Source organism: Corvus cornix, chromosome 12 (assembly GCF_000738735.6).
Source record: "Corvus cornix cornix isolate S_Up_H32 chromosome 12, ASM73873v5, whole genome shotgun sequence".
Lineage (NCBI taxonomy): Eukaryota > Metazoa > Chordata > Aves > Passeriformes > Corvidae > Corvus > Corvus cornix.
The window spans coordinates 20,635,296-20,658,066 of record NC_046342.1 but is presented as its reverse complement, the minus strand read 5'-3'; the positions used below and the strand labels follow the sequence as shown (position 1 = coordinate 20,658,066).

Below are 22,771 nucleotides of genomic sequence, written 5' to 3'. Positions count from 1 at the left end.
AATGTTCCCAAAGAAAAAAATCTCATATACACGTGGGAATATGACAAAGCATCTACTTACTGTCCAAATATACTGTGGCATCTCCATGGGACTGGGTTTTATAGGAGCTGAGTTACTTTGAAGTGCTGGTTTATACTAATTTAGAAATTCCAAACATGAAACTAAATGTGCTCTAACCCTACATCTACTCAAGTAAATCCGGAGGATTAGCCACAGAAAGGAAACTGGGAATTTACACTTAATTTCTTCATTAAAAATGAGGCAGAGTTCTTGTAGCAAGCCTAATTTCTGCATTTTGCAGTGTGGGCTGTTTAGAGTTGCTGGCACCACCCCAAGGTGTCACTGCCCAGGTACTGTAGAGCAGCACTATGGTTGTTGTCACCATCACGTTTTGCTCTAGGATGCAGCGTTACAGATAGTGGGAGGTTTCTGGCCCTCCAGCTGCCCTGCAAGGGCTGGGGATGAGGGGCCAGGCTGCCCATGGAGAGGCCGGTGGGACCCAGGATGTCCCAACGAGAGGTTTAAGCCACAGCCTGAGCTTTCCCTGGCTTTGGACCCAGCCCAGAGCACTATCTACCTGTTATGTCTCTCACCTGGTACTAGTGAGTTGTGGTCAGCTGTTGGTTAGGTTTCCTTGGGAATTTATGTGAAAATACAACCTGCTGCTGCAGTCAAGGTGCACACAGGCAGCTTTGTGTTGCTTGTTGGGAGCTGTGTGAACACCATCCTGCCTGGGAAGGCAGGCTCAGCTCTGTGGGCTGCCAGTGCCTGGGGGCTCTCCCACTGCCAGGGCTGGCATGGGCATCATGTGCCGTGCCAAGCAGGGGAGTCTCCCGAGGAGCAGGTTGGTGCCCCCGAGCTGAAGGTGGGTGGTGGGAATGGTTTCCTGGGGGCCCCAGGGCTCGTCCCTGCTTTGCATCTCAAGCTCAAACAGGTCCCAGATTGCAAAGGGAAATTCGGCCAAAGTGGCAAAAGTTTTTGTGCCTGGAAACAGGAAGTTGTGCCGCTTTAGGGAACAGAAACTGGCTCCTGATTGTGGTACAGTGCCTGCCTGCTCTGGGAGCCCGGTGCTGCTGGCTGGGCAGGCAAAGCATGTGCTGGTCGTTTGGCAGGGCAGGGGGGTCATGAGCACGCTGCCGGTTTCTGGAGAGCTCTGCCAACAGCTGGCTGTACAGACCTAGTCATTCCTAGCACCTGGATGCTCAGGCTAGATTTGATTCACTGAACTCATCAGATCCCCTGTAACTAAATAACAGGTTAGGTGGAAAACAGGAAAAGGGTCATTTTGGCTAACGCCAAGGGTTTTCCAGGGCAGGTGTTTGACTCCTCCATGTGAATGTGAACCCACACCCCAGGAGCCACAGTGGATGCTCAGATGCAGGGTCTCGGTGGATGGAAATGAAGGGATTTGCCATCTCTTTTCTGCTGTTTCAAAGTCTAGTTTACAGTGATTGAGTGTTGGGGCTGAGGGCACCTGGAGAAGAGAATAAGGCACTGTGAGATGGGTAAGGGTGCCCAGGGATGCTGTAAAAACACCTTACTATGCCTTGTAAATCCCCACAGGTGTCTGTTCAGCTGCACTGTTTTGACACTCTGGTGCCCTCTCCCAGCTAGGGGTTGGAAACATAGTAAGTCTGAGCCCCTGGCTGTGGTAATTTAGTGGAAACACCGGGCAAGCTGGAACCGGTGGTGGTTAGCGTTAGCCACCGGGGTGCCACCACATGCTACCTACAGCAGCGCCGCTGTGCCTCGCCACCAGGCTTGTGCACGGTGTGTGCTGGGGCGGACCGTGGCTGCCAGCAGCTCCCAGCTGCAGGGGCTGAGCCCCTCCGCTGCACCAGTGAGGAGAGATGGATGGGGCATGTGGCTGCTCCTCTGTGCTGGGAATGGGATGGATGGGGGTGTGACTGCTCCTCTGTACCAGGCATGGGATGGATGGGGTTGGCATTCCTGATCGGAGGAAGAAAAATGGCTCCAGGGGTGGGTGGCTGTTGCATTGTCCCCAGTGCCCTGCCCCAGGGCAGTGTCGCTACAACCCCATGCACTCGAGGTCCCGTTCGGCATGGTGAGCCCTGGGTACAGTGCAGCTCCTGTGCCCAGGCATCATTGGTGTCCTCGTTTCATGGTGGGGAGGTGGGTGCTCAGGTTCCCCAATCGATGTCTCTGATCAGAAGAGTGGCAGTGTCAGGGTTTGAATTGAGGTCCCAAGTGTTTCTGTGTGACTGTCCCCAGCACACATCTCTGGGAGCACAGTGTGACAGGGGACCAACAGCAATGTCTGCAGGAGTGATCCACTTTGCTGTTTCTTTTTTTAGTTTGGTTGGATGGTTTTGGTTGGTTTTTTAGGTTTTGATTCCTGTTGGGTTGGTAAAGAAATGATTTTAAGTCATTATTTTCAAGTTGGGCTGTAGCACCTTGCAGTAGGTGGAGGAGGTGGCAGGCTATCTACCGCATCTCCCACTTTGAGAGGCCAGTAGAATTTATTGATGTTTTTGAGCAGAGGGAGCAGTACTAATTCCTAACATCTGGAGAGCAGCTCTGCTGGCAGCCGCTGTTCCAACAGAGCGAGGCTGGAGGGGCGTGGGACAGCTTGTGCCTGGGAAGGCCCAGATTGAACAGGGCCCAGATGAGCCCTTGCCAGATGTGATGTGCTAGTGAGCAGGGTGGATAGCAAAGCCCATGATGATCTTGCCTTGATACCCACTGAGTGTCAGTGGGGCTTGTCCAACACAGAGAGTGCGCGCTGGCTCCTTACACAGGTCTGTGAGGGTTGGGATGAGGATGTCTCCAAGGAGCAGGGATGTGGTGGCTGTGGCATCCTGCAGTAACAGGGCTGTAGCAGTGATGGCACATGGTCTGATCTGCTGTTGCCAATCCCTGTGCCTTCCTCTCCCGTTTATCCGACCTGTGGATAAGCACAGCCTTGCAAGGTGGGACAAGAGGCTGCTCAGCACAGGCTTTTTCTCCAGTGGGCAACATGATAGGGGTTAACTTGGACAGTCAAGCTCTTTTCCCTGTCAGGGGGCTTGTTCTGCTGTGCCCCTCCTCTGAAGGCAACATGGCCAGAGCCACAATCACGGGTTTGCTGCCATGCTCCTGAGAGTGCTGCTGTGGGAGCTGTGGAGCTCTGGCGGGGTGGTTGAGCCGCGGCACCAGTGTAAGTCCCAGTCTCCAGTGAAGCTGCAGGCTCATGTTTGCATCTGCAGCCATAGAACCCAGCCGACGCTGTGCCAGCTACTGGAACAAGGCTGTCTGTTTTTGGGCCTGGACCACTGGAGGGTTGTTGCTGTGACAAGACGTCTGCAAGTTATGTATTTTAAGTGGAACTGGAATACAAATCTTTCAATTCTAACCCAGAAGCAAAATTGCCTGAAAGTTTGGATTCTGAAAACGTTCCTCTATTATTTGAAGAAAATTTGGAACTTGCCTTTCCGTTTCTGTCTCATCTCTGTTTAAGGTATTTTGCTGCTGTGTACAACTCCCTTCTGGAGCAGGAGCCCTTTGGTTATTTGGTTTTCATCCACTGCTGCCCGCTGCCAACATCCAGCAGGCTGTGAGCTGCTTGTGGCCACGCACCATCTCTGGTGGGTCACCTAATTAAAAAGGGCTATTGTAAACCTGGCATGTGTCCCAAACGTGTGTGGAGTGATCATTTTAGGAGGGGAGATTCTACAGTATGATGATAGCACTTGATGAAGAAGGGGAGAGGTGAAAGATGAGGGGGTTTAGTGGAATATAATTCTGAACTTGTTTGGCTTGCGAGTCCCTGTCATCCTTCAGTCTGTCTCATAGACCTAGGCATTGTTGTTCAGAGGCACCAGGACTGTTGTGTTGTTGTGCCTGGTTTCCCAAGGTTGGGAACTGCCTTGTGCAGGATGGGGGCTCAGGTTGGGCTTTTGGCAATTGGTGTAGCACATCATTAAATGGGGAGGAAATTGGGGCTAAATGTCTGCTTGAAGAGACAGAAATCTGTGTCTGGAGAGCAGATACAGGTAATGTCTAGTTTTATGTGTATGGGTCTCTGGAACAAGGTAAGGGGTAAAGGGCTGGGATGGATGTTCCCCATGCATCCCTGCTGGGTTTCCCAGACAGGACACTGCTCTGGTCAGCACGATGACAGCCTTGGTGCTGGGGCTGTTTGTGGAACTGCAACTTGGCTACACTCACGTAAGCTGCTGGAAAAAGATGTCAAGTGTTGGAACTGGGGTTGCAGTGTTATGTCCCTGGGATCTCCTAACTGTAGTATCATTTTCTGCTGAGATTTGGTGTCCCAGCAAGTTCAGTGGGTCTTTCCAAAAAGCTTTGAAAACAGCAGTTTCTACAAATCTTGAAGACAAAATATAAAATCATAGAGAAAAAGAAAGCCTTACATGCTTAAACCAAATCAGAGCAGTGCTCAGTTGCTGAATCCAGTAAGACCACTGATTTGTAACAACTTTTGAAATTATTCAAATTATGTAATTATTATGACCCTAATTTCCTAATTGGGAGGGGAATGGGTAGGGAGTGAGGGCCTCCAGAGATGAAACTGTGGAGGTGTCAACAGGCACAGTGCTTTCAGAGTGATGCCTGGAGAACACCTTTTGCTGTGTTCAGGTGCTGCCTGTGAGAGGAGACAGGATGTGAGTGTGAGGCCACAGGCCAGAGGAGCCTGGCTCACATGTTCATCCTTTGCACTTCCATAATCATCTGATTAATCTCTTTACTTGAATTTCTTCTGTCCCCAGAATGAGGGCAGGGGTTAGAGGGGAGGAAGGGTGCACTTGTGATCAGGGCAAATGGTGTGTCTCCTGTAGACTATGTTTGTATGGCTTGGTTGCTTCTGCATTTGAAGTGCTCGGTTAATGAGCAAAAAGGGTTTTATTAACCTTTCCATGACAAGCTTCTTTAGTGGGCTGTGTCCTTGACCAAGGAGGTTTTATTTTTTGGACTCTGGTGCTGAGGCTCTTGAGCAGGTGATGCGTGGGGGGTCCCCAGAGAGGGACAGCACTGCAGCACAGCGTTGCTTCTCAAAGGCAGGTTTTACTTAGGATGTGTAAAAGAAGGGTAGAGTTCTGCTCATTATCTCAGTGCTTAATTGATTCAGCAGAACTAATGAGGAAAATACAGGAAAACATTTACTATAAACTATTGCTAAATGAAATAGATTTGAACTGACACATGCAAAAGACCAGTTGTGTTAGGAAAGAAGTTGTTACTTTAATGGATGCTTTTTTCAGCTCTAACTTGCACAGATATGCCTTCAGAGCACTTTGAGCATGTGAAGTGCTAAGTGTTAGTACTAGCAATAATAAAATAGTAACAACCAAAGATTGAGGAGCCAAACTCATGGTTCACCCGGGACTCTTCCCTGTGGAAGAGAGTTTGAATAGTCTGAGGTTGGCTACTGAAGCCAAACCTTAACGTAAATGAGAAACACAGGCTGAGTGGTGGAGGGGGGGCTCTCCCAAGGAAGGAACAGCTAAGAAAGTACAGCCGAAATAAACCAAGTGCCTTACTCTGAGCAGTTTCAAAGGGGGAGGTGTCTGTTGGGCTTCTGAGCAGGAGTGGGTGTCCTTGAGATGAGGCACGCTCGGCTGATCTGCTCAGCCCCTTGTCCCCAGGGAATGGGAAGAGGAGCTGAGTTCCCAACAGGGGTGAATTTAAAGGACGTACAAGCTCTTGCTGTTCAAACACGTGCTGTTCCAACTGTGACAACCCCTCTGGAGCCTGTTTGTTAATCCCTCTGCTTGCCCATTCCTGGTGGATTTGATTGTATAATCTGAAGTATTGTATTTAATGCAGGATGAAGGCTAACATAATAAGCTTGACCAGTTTTCCTGGTGGCATGAAGGATGTGCAATTTTAGTTTAAAAAGTGCTGTTTTTTCATGTTTCTCTGCTTCAAGCAGTTCCCCATGCTGTTGCACTTGCTGCTTCAGTGCCCTGCTGGGGAAAGCACTGATGGGTGCCAGACCCCTGACGTGTGTGGAGCAAGGAAGGCAGACCCATGCTGGGGCTGCCAGGGCTGGGGAGGGTGTTTTGGAGGAGGGCTGTGCTGGTCCTGCCAGTCACCTGTCCACATTGCCTTCAGCTTTCTTTTCCAGCTGGGGTCAGCATGGTGGGGTTGGGGCTGCTGGAGTGATGGTGGCCGTGAGCTGCGCCAGTTGTGGCTGGAGGAGGGAGCAGAGGAGACTTAGAGGGGAGTCACGCTGTCAGTTGCAGGCATCCAACTTTGGTGCCACTGCTGGACCTGCGGCTGGAGCCTCTGAGGACTCACAGCAGCAGGTGGTTGGATGTCAATAGGGACCCATGGCTGTTCAAGCTGTTGTCAGGCTTTGGCCTCACTGTAGCAGACTGGCTGTGCCTGCAGCCCAGCAGTGCTCTGATCCTGTCCCAGTCTCTGTGTCCTCCTGCTGAGGTGCGTTCTGGCAACCAGCAACCGAGTGGGCATATGTGCTTTCTGCCCAGGGCTACCTCTGCCAGAGAAGCAGATGGAGTGTAGGTTTTGCCCTCTGAGGTGATCTGAGATACTGAGAGCCTCTTCCAGCATTCAAACCCTCGCACCTCTGGTGGTTTGAGGTCTGTGGCTGTGGTGGAGGTGAATGATCATGGCTGCGGCTGCTAAGTTGCAGTGGTTTGGCCTGACTTTGGCTGTGCCTTTCCCCAGCCATCAGTCCTGTGCTTGCTCTGCCCTGCCTTCTAGCAGTCCACTCTGCCCTGTGCCCTTCCTTACCCCAGCCACCAGTCCCATGTGAGGCTGCCAAGAGTGAAATTTAGGAGCTGGCAGGAAAGAAAAGTTTGGAGTCAAGAGTAGAGAGAGGGAAGAATGATAAGAGGTTCACTCCTAGATAAGATCTAAGAGTGATAGATAGCTCCCTGCAGGGACACGGTCCAGGTGGCTGCTGGGAGCAGAGGGATGTTGGGATAGACCATTACTGGTGTCACATCAGTGGCTTGCAGAGTACCCTAGCCCCAGGGCTGGCATTGGGCAAATGGGCAAAACAAGGCAAAACACAGCAAAACTGCTGCCTCCTTGCCTGAGGAACTTGTGGTCTAAGCAAACAGTGAAACCAGAGTGCAAATCTCATTTTTAGCCTTTTTTTTTTTTTTTTTTTAAAGAATGTCTGCTGTGCTGCAGGGGTCCTGTGCTGTTGGTAATTCTTGAGAAAAATTTGTCCATGTTCACTTTGTCAGAGATTCTCAGCCTGAGTGCTTTCACTGGCCACAAGCACACATTGATTTGCCTCCTGTTGCCTAAAACATATGATGGGAAGTCTAAGGAGCTCTGTGCTAATGCCTGCCCTTGAGCAGCACTGCAGTTGGAGACTGCTTGGACACATCTCAAGTGCCTCAACAGTGGAGTCCTCTTCTGAGGATGACATTTTCCTCCAGGCATCTCAAAAAGCCTGGTTTTGACAGGTCTGGTTGCAACACTGCAGCAGATAAACGCGTGATTGTGTGTACAAACTGCTGGGGGCGGGGGAGCTCTGCGGGGATGCTGGGGGGTGTTGTTGGTCTGGACTGTGCCCAGCACAGAGCAGGGCTTGTAGTCTCCTTTTGCATAATGCAGCCAGGCTGGCTTGGCATCACTGGCTGTGTCCGTTCTCCTATGCAGTATTTCCCCATTGGTTTTTAGCCTGTCCCTACTGCTCAGTGAGAGTCTGTGTCCTGCTATTCTCCTTAGACAGTATCCAAATTATTCTGAATATTCTCTCTGCAGTCAGAAATTTCCCTGAGTCATACCTAAATGTTAATAAAAGCCTAATGGCTTATGTTAAGGAAGGCAAGAGATAAAACTAGAGTCCTTTTATCACAGCCTTTAATGGCCTGAAAATGTCATTTGTGTGGGAGCAGCTGCCAAATTTTGAGCCTATGAAGATGATGGCTAAGTCCCACAAATCAACAAGTTTGGAGCGGATTATCCGGTGCTGGCTGTGTCATTTTCCCAGGACTCCAGGCATGCTGGAAGCCAACACTTTAATCCTCTCTGATACAAAGTCTGAAAGGGGCCGGGCTCCCCTTCTCACTCCGGAGCTCTGGAGCTGCTGCAGCGCAGCCAGCATGGCCTCATGGAGGGCAGGGGCTCAGGGCTTTCCTCTGCACCGCAGCTTCTGAGTCACAAATTAGCTCCAGCTTTACTTGAGAACTATTTTTAAGGTCACAAACACAGGATGCAGAAATCAGCGCATTTCATGGTTTTCCTGAGAGCTGCCTCACCACTCCTCTTCCTCCTTCTGTTTCCAACAGACTTCCTTCCCGAAGGGACATCCTGCATGCCCAGGGCTGGGGAGCTGTAATGGAAATTCTGGGAAATCGCTTTTTATGCTCCTTGTAGGCCTGTGATAAAGAACTGAACTCACACTGTGAAGACAGCTGAACTCTTGAGCTCTGATGTGGTGGGAAATCTTTTATCTCTGTCCCACTTTGTTTCTGCAGTCTCACTCAGGGGTTAATCTGACTAACCATCCTCTTAGCTGTGGCCCCTTGATTTGAATTAATTCGCACCACTTGTGAAGTTTGCAGTAACAGCACATATTGCAGTGTGCAGGGGCACAGCAGCGTGTCCCCCTCGTCCTGGTGGTGCGTGGGGCCGGCAGTGCTGCTTGGCTGGTGCTGGCTGCACTGTCCCCAGCTTATGCCCAAGGAGGCTCATCATCAGTGAGAGTGGCAGAGGCAAACCTTTTGTGTGCAGAAGGTTTTGGATGTAGAATCAGCGCACAGTTCTGAGAGTTACTGAGTATCCAGAGCGTGTCAAAGAAAAATAGAGGCAATACAGTAAATGCCCACGGGTTGTTTTAAAATGCAGATTATAGAAAGAGATTGGTTTTGAAAGAAAAGTTAACATTTGTGCTTTTCCCACTTCAGGATAGGGCAGCTTGATTTAAGAAGGAGGGAGATTTAACCCCTTCCACTTGGAGATGGCCTTCTATTCCAATCATCCAGTGCAATTCCCCAGCTGTGGTGACTGCCTGGTGCCTGCAGAAGGATGTGACTTGGCTGTATCCTGTTTACTGTAATGTGATGGAGTTAGCTGTCCGTTTGGTGCTGTGGGGTAAAGGCAGCAGCAGCACAGCATGTTGTCCCTTCTTTGGACCTGGGAGAGGGAAATACCATATGTCTCCTACCCATCCGTTTGTTGGAAGATCTGATGTCATTTGAAGAAAGGTGTTTCAGAGGAAGGATGTGTGCAGCCAGAATAAAGCTTGGCCTGGGTTAGAATAGTTACATCCTGTTTACTGTGGAAAACACTTCGCACTGATATGAGCTCTGAAATGCGTGATTTATAAGCAGGCAGGCACTGCAGATAAGGGACTTCCCGTGATTTTGGCCACCTGTGAGAAGAAAGGGCCATGTCTTGCAGGCTGGAAGGCAGCAATGCTGGTCCCAGCTCCTGCGCAGCTGCCGTAGAGAGGAGGTGCTGAGCATCCCTTGAAGTCCCACAGGTGGCTGGAGGTGCCTCTGTACCTCAGCTTCCCTGCAGAAAGGAGCCTTGGAAGCTTCAAGTGGTGATATTCTTAAAGAGTAATGAAGAGGAGCTAGAGAAAATCCGTAAGACAAGTAAATAAACCCAAGTGAATTTCTAAATATCTGTTTGTGAAGGGAAGGAATTGTTAAACCAGAAACATGAATGGCTTGCCATGTCCTCTGTTTAGTATAAAAAAGTTGTGTGGCCCAGTTACAGGGCAAACATACACACTTAAGAATTTGGGCTGTGATTTTACTTTTTGCTAGAATGAGATGTGGTAAAACTGCAAAATGCATTTAGAGGATACCTGCCACTGCCGGGATGCCAGCCCTGCCGGGGAGTGTGACAGTGTGGTCACAGCCTCCTGTAGGCTAAACCTGGGGTGACGCTGTAAATGATGTGGTATTGGCCCTTGAAACGTGCCCGTCATTTGAACGGCTCTGGCTGCACCTGCTGCAGCTCAGAAAAGCTGCTGCAGGAGTGACAGCAGGTGAATTGTTGGCAGTGAGACTGTTGTGATGTTCAGGCATTGTCAAATCCATCCAAGTTGTCTGAGCAGAAATTACATGACAATCTCAGGGGGTTTGGAGTGAGAGGGTCATAAATCTTGGGTGCATCTTGGCGGGGTAGCAGGAATACAAGACATCAGTTCCACATGCAAATGCTGCTGTCATGCAGCAGATGCACTAATTAATTTAGCACAGGAGAGTCAAGTCTGTTGTCTTGCTTTGGGCCAAACAAGTCAAATGCCTGCTCATAGACACAGGTCAATGACAAGTCCTTAACCACTGTCCTCTTGGCACCTGACAGTGAATGGATGTGGGAGCCCTGCTGTCAGCCTTATGCCCCATGTGCCAGCCCTTGCGGGTCAGCTCATCGTCCAGGGCCAGTTGCATTTTCGTGTTCCATGACTCAGCAGTGAGGGGCTCTAGGAAGGCAGAGCAGGGCTCTGAGAAGTCTGTCCCCACTGCTCCTGAGGGAGGATGGCAAGGGAATGTACTGAAGTTTGTGCAGCCTGGTTATATTTGTGTCTCTCCACAGCTGCAGCCGGAGCAGCTGGACTGTGGAGCCGCACACCTTCAGCACCCACTGGCCATCGTGAACCCTGTCACAGCCACCCCCATCTTCACCTACAGCGGCCTGACTGCGGTGGCAGTGGCCAGTGTCAACAACTACACAGTCGTGTTCCTGGGCACGGCCAGTGGAGGACTCCTGAAGGCAAGTGGGGCCCAGCAGCACCAGCATGGGGCAGCAGATTTGGGGACAGGGTGGGTGTCGGGGCTCCCCCTTCCATCACCTCTGTTCTGCCCAGAGGATGACATCTGTTGTCTACTTGGTTTGAGCACCTGCTTCCATCAGGCAGTGAGGAAGTCTTTGGGTACTGCCATAACCTGGACAGTGATACATGCTGCCTGATGACTGGTGGCTGTTAATCACTGCTCAGGGCTGCCATGTGAGCAGGATGTTTTTGATGAACCCTAAGCTGAAATGCTATTGTAGAGCATTGAATTATTAAATATTTTTATTAAACGATTTTGTTAATTAATATCATTGTAGAACAAAACAATTATATACACAATATGATATAATTTTAACTACAATGTTTTGTTATTATTTTACTTGTTGAAGTTATTAAAATTATTAAAAGATCTTCTAATAAATTCTCCCTCTGAGCTGCTGGCTTTGAAGACTCCGTGTAGAGAGGGGAATCATAAAGAGATTCTTCTTCACAGCTGAGCTCAAAGCAGGTGTGAACCCATGCTGGAGTCTATTCTAAATAACATGCCAGAGGTGAAGCAGGGTGATACAATGCCCCAGATCCACAGCCAGGATGCAAGGCCAAGCTCTCTGTAACCTTAGTGCTTGAAGTTTGCCAGAGAAAGTTTTGATTCCAGGCAGCCACAGCAGTCTGCTAAACTCCCAGTATCAAAAGTCCACAGAGAAGAGGGGGGAAAAGGCCTGGAGCAGAGACAGCTGATACCTGCTTTATCTCTGCCTGGGGGGACTGGTGCATAATGTGGGATATTGGATCAAAATACTTGGATAGAAGAAAACTTATCCAGTCTCTTCCCTTGTGTCTAAATGCTCCTGGCAGAAATGTGGGAACAATCACAAAGGAACTCCCTGCTTTGAATTTTGCCCACAGGGGCAGGTAATTTGGGAGGGTGGGAGGGGAGCTGGCATTGGGCCAGGTGCAGCAGGCTGGGGGGCACATGCCACACGCAGCGCAGCCTGTTCACACGGCATTAACAGCTCTGCTCCATTATCATCTCGGAGAGCCCAGCCTTATCTGCAGTGCCTCCATTAGGGAGAGGCTCCTGGCTACCCTGTGCTGGGATAATTTGCTCAGATAGCTGTAATCTAATTCCACAACACAGCTGCATAACCAGAAGCCCTCCTACCTTTGGGGCTCCTTGCTCTTTGGCACGGGACGCAAGATGTTTTGCGTGAGCAAATCATTCAGATTTGTTGCCTGAGAAAAGACAGCAGAGGGGCAGAAATAGTGCTTGCCCAGCTCCTGCCAGCAGTAATTAGGGCTACCAGGGGCATGTATGGGGAATTAATGCAATTCTGCAGCTGCAGACGGGCATTTGGTGAGGGCCAGTCCCACATCTAGCAGTCGTGAGAGGGACAGCAGTGCTTGGGCAGCATGGCTGGGGTAAGACATGCCAGGGTGTGGTGCTCTCACGGGTAACGGTGGGCGAGAGGGTTCTGTCCTGACAAGTCCCACATGTCCACATCTGGAAGGCTGCAGACAAGTGCTGCAGTGGGGTTACCCGGGACTTCACTCACTCTGCTCCCACCAACACCAGGGCAGCGCTTGTCCTCCAGCCCACCCCAGCCTGCTAGCCTGCTGCACCAGGACCGGTGGTCACTGCCCCCCTGTGCTGCTGTGAGGGCTCTCCCCCAGAGCCTGCAGCCCCCTGGGATGTAGGGAAAGTGCCTGTGTGAAGAAGGTGTAGGGTAAACGTGCCCAGGAGGCAGAGGGATCGAGGCACAGGTATCTGTAAACAGCCATGTGTGGAGCACCTCTCAGCAGTGAGGGAGAGAGGATGGTTGCAGAGCTGCAGCAGAGAATGTCAGGGCTCAGTTCATGGACATCTTGGGTGATCCCAGGGAAATAATTTAGCTTCTGGCTAGCCAGCTTTTAAAATGAACACAATTATAGTTCCCTGTTTTTTCTGCACAGCTCTCAGTGCTTGCATGTGATTCTTAGCAGAGAGAAGCCTCTGCTTTGAGCCTGTGCTGTCATACTGGGGTGTGTCAGTGCTGCTCTAGTGTAAGAATTAGTTAACCTATGTTAATTAATTAATCCACACTTTAGAGAGCAGAGGCATACTTGGTCATTACAATTATTACCTTCCCTTGCTAGTAAGGAGGCAAGGATTTTCCTCACTCCCTTTCTGTTTTAAGCTGAAAAGTGGCTGTCACAAGAAATTGTGTAGCCCCATTGTTATTTCCTCTCAGCAATGCCACATTTAATTTACTGTATTTTCAAGTCAAATTCCAAGACATTAAGAGAAGTGAAAGGCAGGCTGATGCTGTGCCCCCTCCTCCATCACTGCCAGCACTTCAGCTGGTGATTCATGAGGCAAGGTAGGACTTGGCACTCTTGTGGCAGCTGCCGTGGTCTTCTGGAGTCAGCAGGGATAGAAGCTTCTTCTCGCTGGGAGTGATAACACTTATTTTTCAAATATTCAGGGAGCAGGGGATGCCATGCTGTACAGCCATGTTGCTGATTTGCATTGGTTTTCATTAAGTTTTGGAAACTCAATGTTCTCTGTACAGAATGTGCATATGTATGGGATGAGGGCTGAAGGCTGGTGCCACTTGCATGAGGGTAACACAAACGCTGCTGTGCCTGCTGGATGCAGCTGTGCAGGGGTAGAGCCTCCAATCAGACACTTTCCAGAGGTACCCCCTCAGAGGGACCAGGGACTGTGAGGGTCCTGCGCCACTGAGCAAGGCTGGGATGCCTGTCCACTGACACAGAGCAGAGCTGACTTTCCAGGAAAGCTCTGTGTGTGCAGCCTGCAAAGTGTGCAGGGATTCACCGTGCTTGACCATGTGGGGCACCATTGTATACCACTTTGGTTTTTGTTTATAACCAAGGAGAAATAATCTTCTCCCCTTAGTGTTTGAAAATGGTCTCAGTGAGTGGCTTCTTCTCTCTATAGATCAACCTGGACAGTACAATGAGGGTTATTAGCAGGAGATCCATTTCAGTGGCTTACGGAGAGCCTGTCCATCCCATCATGCAATTTGACCCTTCTGATTCCACCTACCTCTACCTGATGACCTCTTACCAGGTGAGATCTTCAGTCCTCAACAAAACAGTTCTTGGAGCACATCATGCATTTGATTTAGCTCAGAGCTGGGAGCAGAAAGGGACAATAAGATTTTCTTTAAGATTAATGGTCAGAGCCAAGATGTTCAGAGCTTTGGCTGTCACCAGGCTTTCTGGGGAGGTGCCTGTCCATTCTCCTCTGCTGGGTGATAACACCATGCAGCCCAGCTTATCCGGTCGATGTGGTGGTCAGGTAAAAAGGAGAGTGAAAGATACTGCAACTGATTACACTTATGGGAATGCAGAAATAAGCCAAGGTTGTTCCTGTACAGAAACCCCAAAATAACAGTACACAGTCTTTAGGAAGGCTTTCAGGAGATGCTACAGGCAAAAAGTCTGCCTGTCAGAAGTGGTCCCTGGGGAGGTTTCTGCTCAGCCCTTGGCAGGAGGGCTCTGCAGAGACCTGGAGAGGTGCAGCAGGTACAGACAGACGGTCTCATCTCCATCAAGTTAGCAGAGGAGGAAGATGAGAGCTGAGCGCTCCAGGCACTGGTGGTTTGTCCTGAATTACATTTTAATCTGCCAAAACAGATGCGCAACCACAAATGTTACATGTTGCATTTGTATTTTCCAAGCTCTAATTCCCTGCAGATTGGTCATTATCATTTCACAGACCCCTCCCAGGATGCCTCTTTAGCTGATGGCTCCGACTGTCTCATCTCAGCCCTTCACTGGGCTGTGCCCTCCACTCGAGCTGATCAAACACCCTGTGTGGTGCCTCCTCTGACTGCTTCTTTTCCAATAAATCTGATGAGTTAATTTTTCTTTGGTGGAGTTAGCATCCTGGGAAGCTCCCCAGGAGCTTGACAGGGTTGGGGTGGGATTGCTGAGCCCTGCAGGGCTGGGGAACAGTGACGTCCTGTGAGTGAAGTGGGCTTCCGGCCAAGGAGCCCACAGCCCGGGGTGTGCTCCCCTGGTGGGAGCTCAGGGCTCTTGGCACCTCACATTTTCAGTCCCCACTGTTCCAAACCACTCAGGTTTCCTTCCCAAATGTTTAGAGATCAAAGGAGGAAAGAGTAGAAACCAACACATGCTTTCCCTTCCAACTGCTCCTGCCAAGTGAGTCCCCAGAGGTACTTTGATTTTTTTACAAATCAAGGTTTCTAGAGTGGTGCTGCTTTCTGATCTTTGTGTAAACAGCCAGAGAGTGCTGGGCTCTCTCTGAAAAGGAGCTTTCTGCAGGATTGGGTGAGAGCTTTTCACAGAGAGGGACAAGCTGTGAAGCCATCTCCATCTGACACCTCTGAAAGGTGCAGTGTCACACTCTGTAACCTGGTCATCACATGGCTCCTGCCATGGCGCCAGCTGAAAAGGAGCAGCTCAGCCCAGCCTCGCTCAGCCCAGCTCAGCCGGCTACAAACTCTGTGGTTGCCGGAGCCCTTGGGCATCCTTCCTGTCTTGGGGCTCATGGCCCCTGGCTTAGACGGGCTCTGGGGGCCCCCAGTGAGCAGCAGACAGCTTCTTGGGCTCGTCCCCATGCCGAGTGGCTGTGGCACAGCTCCTGCTTCCAAGCTGTGCCAGAGTCTGTTCCCGTGGCATGGTGGGTGAGTTTGCTCCAGGCTAAGGGGTATCGCAGCCCGAGGTGCTGGTGTCTTGTCTCCAGCTGCACGTGGCCGTGCTGGTGTGTCCCAGTTGGGAGGGTGCTCCTGTGGGGCTGTGAGAGCTTTGGAAGCAGCTGTGCTGTTGTTGTGCAGATGACGCGGGTGAAGGTGGCTGCCTGCAGCCAGTACTCGACATGCACGGAGTGCCTGGCCGCCGCTGATGCCTACTGCGGGTGGTGCACGATGGAGACCAGGTAGGACCAGCCGTGTCTGGTGCGCTTCAGCCTGTCCTTTGGCCCTCAGCCTGGGCAAGAATTTCTGGCGCCTTTTGTATTTCCCCACAGTCACACTACCAACAGTCTTTTTCCATTCCTTACAAAATACATGCTGTTAAAAACAATTGCATCTGGCCCAAAGGGTTGGGATGTTCTTCAGAGCCAAGATTTCACCATAGCTGCATTGTCATGCCACAGGCAGCTGCCAGTGCAGAGAATCTTTTGCAGGTGTTAAACCATGGGACTGGGAGAACCCATACCCTATGAAAGTCCATCTTTTGCCCCTGCAGATCTCATCTATCAGCAGAAGACAATCACACGCAAACAGGGATATTCAAAATTAGATTCCACATTTGCAAACAGAAGATGTTGGACAAAATGTCATCCTCTTCTCCTGAGTTTGGGTTCAGACTGGCCTTCCCCTGCCTTCCTCAGTCCCGGTGCTCCACTGGTGCTGTGGGGGTACATGCTTTTATCATGGCAAGCAGACACTTTAAACCTAGCAGCAAATATTTAGGCTTAGCTGCATGGATGAAGGAGAAAGATACAGACACAGGATTTTCTCAGGATCTTCCCTTACAAGAAATTCAACATTTTTATCAGCTGTTTTAAAACTCATGAACCGTGAGCTGTTCCTCTGTTCGTTTCAGGTGTTCTCTGCAGCATGAATGCACCAACTTCACAGGGGCCAACTTCTGGGCGAGTGTGAGTGAAGGAGTGCAGCAGTGCCCCTCCATGACCATCCTGGAGCCTGAGATCAATATTGACAAAGAGAACCCGGTACGTTTGATGCCAATACCCAATCAATCCCCTGCAGCATCCTTAGAGCCGTTGCCTGTTCTCAGGCCAGTAACTATCTGTGCTCCTCCCGTGAGCAGCATGGCTCCTTGTGGCTTGGATGTGGGGGTGCTGAGCTCTGCTGCATGCTGCTGTGTCAGGCCAAGGCTCTCGGGGAGCTGGGGGTGACCTGCTGCACCCCAGAGCCTGAGCCGGCTGGATGCCAAGTCTGCGGGCAAACAGCACCTAGAGCCGAGTCCATAGGCAAAAAAGACCTGGAGCTGCTGCACCAAACACACAGGGGAGGGTCACAAAATTTCAAATACAGACAATCAGCTGCAGACAGCTGAATCAACTCATTTCCTGGTTTTGTATTGTTGCTATTTTTATATTTTAGTTATATTTTAAAGGTTTTCATCAAAATATTGTTTGTTTCAAGACAGACCCTGTCTGTGGGCTTGTTTTGGAGTTGCCTACCTCTGAAAAGCTTCTAAAATGTTGAAAATTTCTAAATACAATTTTCTGTGATGATAACTGACTTTTTTGTCTCATATAGGCCCTAATAATACAAATAAATGGAACTATCCCAAACCTGAATGGAACAAATATTTCGTGTGACTATGGAAACAACATCCACACGGTAGCCAGAGTTGCTGGGGATTATGTAAACCAATTTATTTACTGCAGTTTGCTTCCACACGAGAAATATCCAGCATTTCCTCATGACCAAGGTATGTAGAGGCAAACAAGCTGCGTTCCTTCTGACTGCTTTTGTGGACGTAGTTTTTGATAGGCTTTATTTCTTTTTTCATCTGTATGCACAGTTAACACATACAGGGAAGAAAAGCCCAAAGCTGCTTGTGTTTTACAGGGCATATGACTCCTAAGCGTAGGAGTTCCACCATCTTTACATGAATTGATAGTATTTTAAATCTATCAATTTTTGTTTTAAATGTCAGAATTTAAATGCCAGTTCATGTACTTATTTTTATCTGGTTCAAGCTTCTGCTTTAGATTTAGTTTGTACTAAGCCAAAAATGTTTTAGCCCCAGGCAAATAATGTAGTTTTTATATTGATATTTCAATTGCTGTGTTTAGTTTCCCTCTAAAACACATGCTGCCTTTCAGGAGAAGTTTTGGAGGAAGAGCGAGTGGGTACCTAAAGGAGCTCAGGAACTCTTAGCCCCCATTTTGCAATCAAAACCCAGACAGAGATGTCCAGTGTCCCCTGTTCTCTGATGGTACCAAAGGGGATGCCTGTCTCGAGGCTGCCTTTGGAGGAGATGAGCGCCCGTGGATGAGGATGAGGCTGAAGTCAGCTGAGCTGCTGGCTGAGCTGACCAGATCTGAACTGGCCTCTTAGTGATGGAGTCAGCCACTCTCAGTGTGTTCGGAGGAGTTTGATGCTTCATTCCAGACTTTAGTGCTTGTTAAATTTTCATCCTTCAAGCCTGGAGTGAATGTGCTGTTGAAGATGGCTGACTTGAGTAGGGGGAGAATTAGCTAGTCCTTTTGAAAATTCCACTTTTCCTAGGCCCATTTGTAAAGCTGCATTGCTTTTCTCCCGAACTATCCAAAGAACGGGAGATCATTAACTGCTCTGTATTGTTGGTTACAGCAATGTCCAAATGAATTTCTGGAATCCAGTGCGCTGATTTATTGTCCGTATTCTGAAAGAGGCATTGTTTCTTCTCCCTGGTGCTTATATGGCAAAATTGCAAAGAAAAAAATTAAGCAGTTTTGGGGGGGAGGGAAGGTAGCATGGTGTGTTGAGCAGCCAAAAAAGGGATTTCCGCTCTCTGCAGGTTTGTTGGCATGGGGAAAGTGAGCGGGATTTTAAAACATGGTAACTAACATGTTTTAATTACCACATTTTTAAAAAACATAATTTGGCACCAACTGTACGTGAAGTCAATAATTAAATCTGCTAATTAACACTTGCATAACATGCTGGAATTTTGTGCCGAAAGACATAATGTTCTTTTCTGTGAGAGTAATGTAAAGTGCTGATTTAGGAGGGAAGAGCTGAAGGTCAGAGGACAAAAGATGACTGGTCCAAGCTCTGAAATGCAGCTCAGAGGAAGCCCTAGAGAAAACAAATCAGATTTAGCCCTTGTTTTCCCAAGGCGTCTCTCTTGTCTACTGAGTGTGAGTGTGAGCAAGGGGCTCTTGCAACCCAATATTCTTTGGCTTGATTTTCTCAGACCACGTGGTTGTTGAAACCTCTCTCCGGGTCAACAACAAAAACATTATCCGGGCCAATTTCACCATCTATGATTGCAAAAGGATTGGAAACATTTACCCAAAGAGAGCGTAAGTGACCCCAGTGTACAGGCAGCGGAGCCACCGCGGGTGGTGGCAGGGTGTGGGTGGCACTGGGATGACAAAAGTGGGGTGGTTTGAAGCTGGGAGGGTGCCAGCACAAAGCTGGATGAGGGTCCTCCCATGTGGGGTTAATGGGGGAGCACAACCCCTGCCAGTAGGCAGCTGAGGGCCTGGGCAGGATTTGGCAGGATTGTGGGAGATGGGATGCCAGAGGAAGGTCCTCAAACCATCTGGACATGTTGGGTTTCTTTTAAACATGAATAATATTTTTATATAAAGCTTGTTCTATTAACCCTTCAGCAGCAGAGGTGGCCTCCCCAGCAATCTGTAGGGGCATCTGTGGAGTGTTGGGGAAGGGAGGGTCATGCTCTCTTGGTCATTCCATCCCTGGGTGGGAGCCCCATCAGATTGATGGGGACTCTGGTGCCACAGACCAAAACTCATCCACCTCTCAGGAGCATAAGAGCAGGACCTGACCACAGGGCCCTCCATGGCTTCACAGCGCCCACCAGTGCTCCCATGTCTGTGTAAACAGCAGGGAGAGTCTTTGTCAGGTCCAACACATCAGGCTCCTCAGAGAGACAGATGAGGGGAAAGAGCATTTTTTTGGGGAAAACCATTTTTTGTTAAGCAGGGGATGGTGGCTCCCAGTCTGCTGTGGCCTGAGGCCAGGCAGGGATGCCTGGGGGTGATGGGCTCTGGCCACATCCCCTGCCAGCTCCCAGGGAGAGGAGAGGGAAATCCAGCCTCTGCCGTGGGTTTTTCTAGGCACCATTAAAGGCTGAACAGCGTGAAGATGGGTTGCAGGGCTGAGGTGTGGCCCCTCTGAGCAACCTATACTCTGCTTTTCTCACCATGCCTTTGGCATTTCAGGTGCACCAGCTGCCTCTCAGCCAGGTGGAAGTGTCACTGGTGCCCCTCCGCCTACACCTGCGTCTCCAACCACTCACAGTGTGACGACATGCTGCAGATGAAGGTGAGGCCCCTTAAACTGCTGCTCAGGCTCTGGGCCTCCTCCAGCAGTGGCTGGCACTCGCTGGCCGTGGCTTGTGCCCTGCTGGAGTTGGAGCACCGTCCTCAGCTGGAGCTCAGGAGGGGGATGTGTGGGGGCAGGTAAGCTGCAACTGCAGCGTGCTGCGCCGTGCTGAGGCGTGTGTGTGAGGAGGCTGGCAGCTGGCTAAATGACTCAGCTGTCCTGGTGCCTCCTGTGGGCTCCATCCCTTGGCTCTCCATCTCTTCTCATACCTGGAGCAATGCTGCTCTTTCTCCACATCTTGGGCCGCCTGAGTTTGAGTACAAGAAGAAACAGCCACACCACCATTCCCTCAGCTTTGACTAGAGGTTGCTGTATGTTAATAATGTGCTGGAGCACCACTGGTGGTGCTCATCTGGAGGAGAAAATCGCCCCTTTCCAAGTTGCAGGTTTAATGCCCAGAGGCTCAGAGTGTTCCTACTACTGAAATTTAAATTTAAGTTAATTTAAATAAAATGGGCCTTTTAGGAATCAGTCTGCTCTAGATCCAAGCCAAATTTTTGCACTGTAAATTGAATATCCTTTTTGCACCAGTGCTCTGCTCTTAACTCAGGTCTCCAGCATTCCCCATGCTCATCATTGAGAGGAGTTTGGCCCCGTGTCAGATGTGCCACCCTCACTCTCAGGCTGACCCTAGAGCCAGCTCTGGCATCTGCTCTCCTCCAGGGGGAGGAGGTGGGTGACTTTGAGTGCAGGGCATGGGGGTGAAGCTGAAGCCACCACATTGCAGCTCCACGGGGACCCTGTAAATCCCTGGGAAACAGGGATGGAAAAGTCCCTGCCAGGTGGCAGCTCCCAGCAGCACGGGGCAGTGTGTTGGGATCAGCTGTGCCTGCCTGTGCATACCCAGGTGTTTTGGGGAAGCAGCCTCTTCTTTGTCCACTTCACAAGTTTCAGTGACTGGTGTTTTCTCTGGCTGTCTCGATGGGTGCTGGGAAGTTGAAAACCATCCTGATGGCTGCTCCTGTTGGGTGTCTGTCCTGTGCCAGGGCCTAGGGAACTCTGCAGGGGTCTGGCACGTGCCAGTCTGTTGGGGCAGTGGGTGCTCATGCTGTGTGTGCTGCTGGGCACTGCTGTGCTGCTCGGGCCAGGGACTTGGTGTCAGTCTCAGCAGTGATGCTGGGTGACATCAGGGCTGTGGGGTCACCCGGGGACTGCCCTGGCTTAGTCCTCAATTAGTAAAGGACTAACTTCATCTCGTCAGATCTCCTGCTCCAGAGGTACAGTTGGGCTGGATGCTGACCTGCTTGGGCACGTTTGTTTTCCCTCTGTGCCTCCTGCTGATCTCGTGAGCAGGTGCAGGAGAGGTGCTCTGTAGCCCTGGAAACACGGTGCTTTCATCGTGCAGTCGGAGCTTTTGGTAAACAAACCATTGCTGGTGCAGCTGCACCTGAGCATGGCTCCGCAGGGAGAGCAGCATCGTACAGCTCCATCCACAGCATCTTAAACATTCTGCCCCTTTCCTCTGACCCAGATGGGAAGGCTATAGTCAGCTGGAAGCTCTATTTCTTGTCACTGGTGAACAGCAGGAGAAGGGGCTGCAAGATGACAAGTTAATCAGTCCTCTGAAGTGTATTTCTCTGGGAAGCTGTGCCAGCTGTGGTGACATGCAAGGACTCACCAGGCCATGGGAGGTTTTGCTTGAAATTTCAGTTTTAGCTGTGCTGGTTTTCTTTTAACTCTTTGGATTCCCTTGGAAGAGGCTTGGGACTGAAATCTCTCCCCAGTCGTTTGCTTTGTTGTTTTGCTTCCCTTATCACGTTCATCTCTGTTATTTAATCTCCTTGTTTAGGCAGCACCAACTGTGCTTTGTTAAATGAGTGTCCTGACAGAAGTGAAACATTTTTTCCACAGTCAAACAGGCACTTCGAGGTAGTTCCCTGACCCCTATCTAGGTCTGGGGAGGGCAGGAGAGAAACCTGCCACTTGCTGCTTGTCCGGTCCCAGGGATGTGTCCAGCTGCAGGGATGTGTCTGAATAGGCATCCTAGCACTGGAAGGGCAGGCTTGGCCTCTCCTTGGAGCAGCAGCAGCACTGGCATCAGTGGAGCCACAGCAGGATAACCTTTAATGCAAGCAAGAGGAAATCTTGCCTGCTGCAAATGATTCTGCATAATGGACCAAGTATTTTGTTGTCTTTTACCCCAATGGCTCCACTGTCACAGGCATTACTCTGGATGTACCCTGGGGCCATGCAGAATCTGGCTTCATTTTTGCTGTAGTTTCGCAGTGTGATTTACATCTCATGAGAGAACAGGACGGGTTTGTCACATAGACTGGAATTCTGAGTCAGCTCCAGTGTCTGAGACATCAATTTAAAACGAGAACAAAAGTAGGGAGACAGATGACCTTTTAAAATCATTTTTCAGCTTCATTTAAGCCTTTCACTGCAGCTACCCTACTACTGCAGCCCCCTTGCTGAAGCCCCTCTGGTTCCTCATACCCTCTCTCCATGCACACGCAGCCTGTGCACTCCGCAGTGCCACTGTGCAGGATGGAGACCCTGGAACACAGACTCTCTGCTGGCCAGAGTGAGCAATGCAGGGGGTGGGAGAGGGTCACACTAATAAATCTGCCATTGAAGGTGGCAGTGCCATCTTTCAGAGTCATTCTGGTCCTGTCACTGCCGGAGTGGCAGCTGAGGTGCAGGTGCACGGTCACTGTGCATCTGGCAGTATCTGTTTCCCAGTGAAATGAATCTTATCAAGGACCCTGATGGTTCCTTTTCCCTAGTTGCTGAGGATGCTCAGCATGCACCCAGCTAACCTCTTTTTTTTCCTTATTTTTGTACCTAGCAGAAGAAAATTGACTGTCCTCAAATAGTACCTGCCCCTTTGGAGCCGATGCCCACGGGTGTATCTCGGGACATCATGATCTCACTGGCCAATGCAACTTTCTCTAAGGTAAATGAGTTCCTCAAGGCATTGGGAAGGTTTGGAGAGGTGTTTGGGGAAAATAAAACTTCCCATTCCCTTGTGGGTGTTTGCTCCACCATGGAGCATGCCAGTGTCATGCTGTCCCAACAC

At 50.1% G+C, this 22,771-nt stretch overlaps 1 protein-coding gene across 1 annotated transcript in view; it reads left to right on the top strand.

Annotated features, from left to right (window-relative positions):
* Window positions 1–22,771, top strand: part of PLXND1 (plexin D1) — a 70,447-nt gene that overhangs the window by 5,732 nt on the left and 41,944 nt on the right. The window contains 8 exon segments of the mRNA XM_039559207.1: window positions 10,489–10,665; window positions 13,626–13,757; window positions 15,490–15,590; window positions 16,262–16,391; window positions 16,945–17,119; window positions 18,593–18,701; window positions 19,587–19,689; window positions 22,544–22,648. Of these exon segments, the coding sequence (XP_039415141.1) occupies window positions 10,489–10,665; window positions 13,626–13,757; window positions 15,490–15,590; window positions 16,262–16,391; window positions 16,945–17,119; window positions 18,593–18,701; window positions 19,587–19,689; window positions 22,544–22,648 (1,032 nt within the window).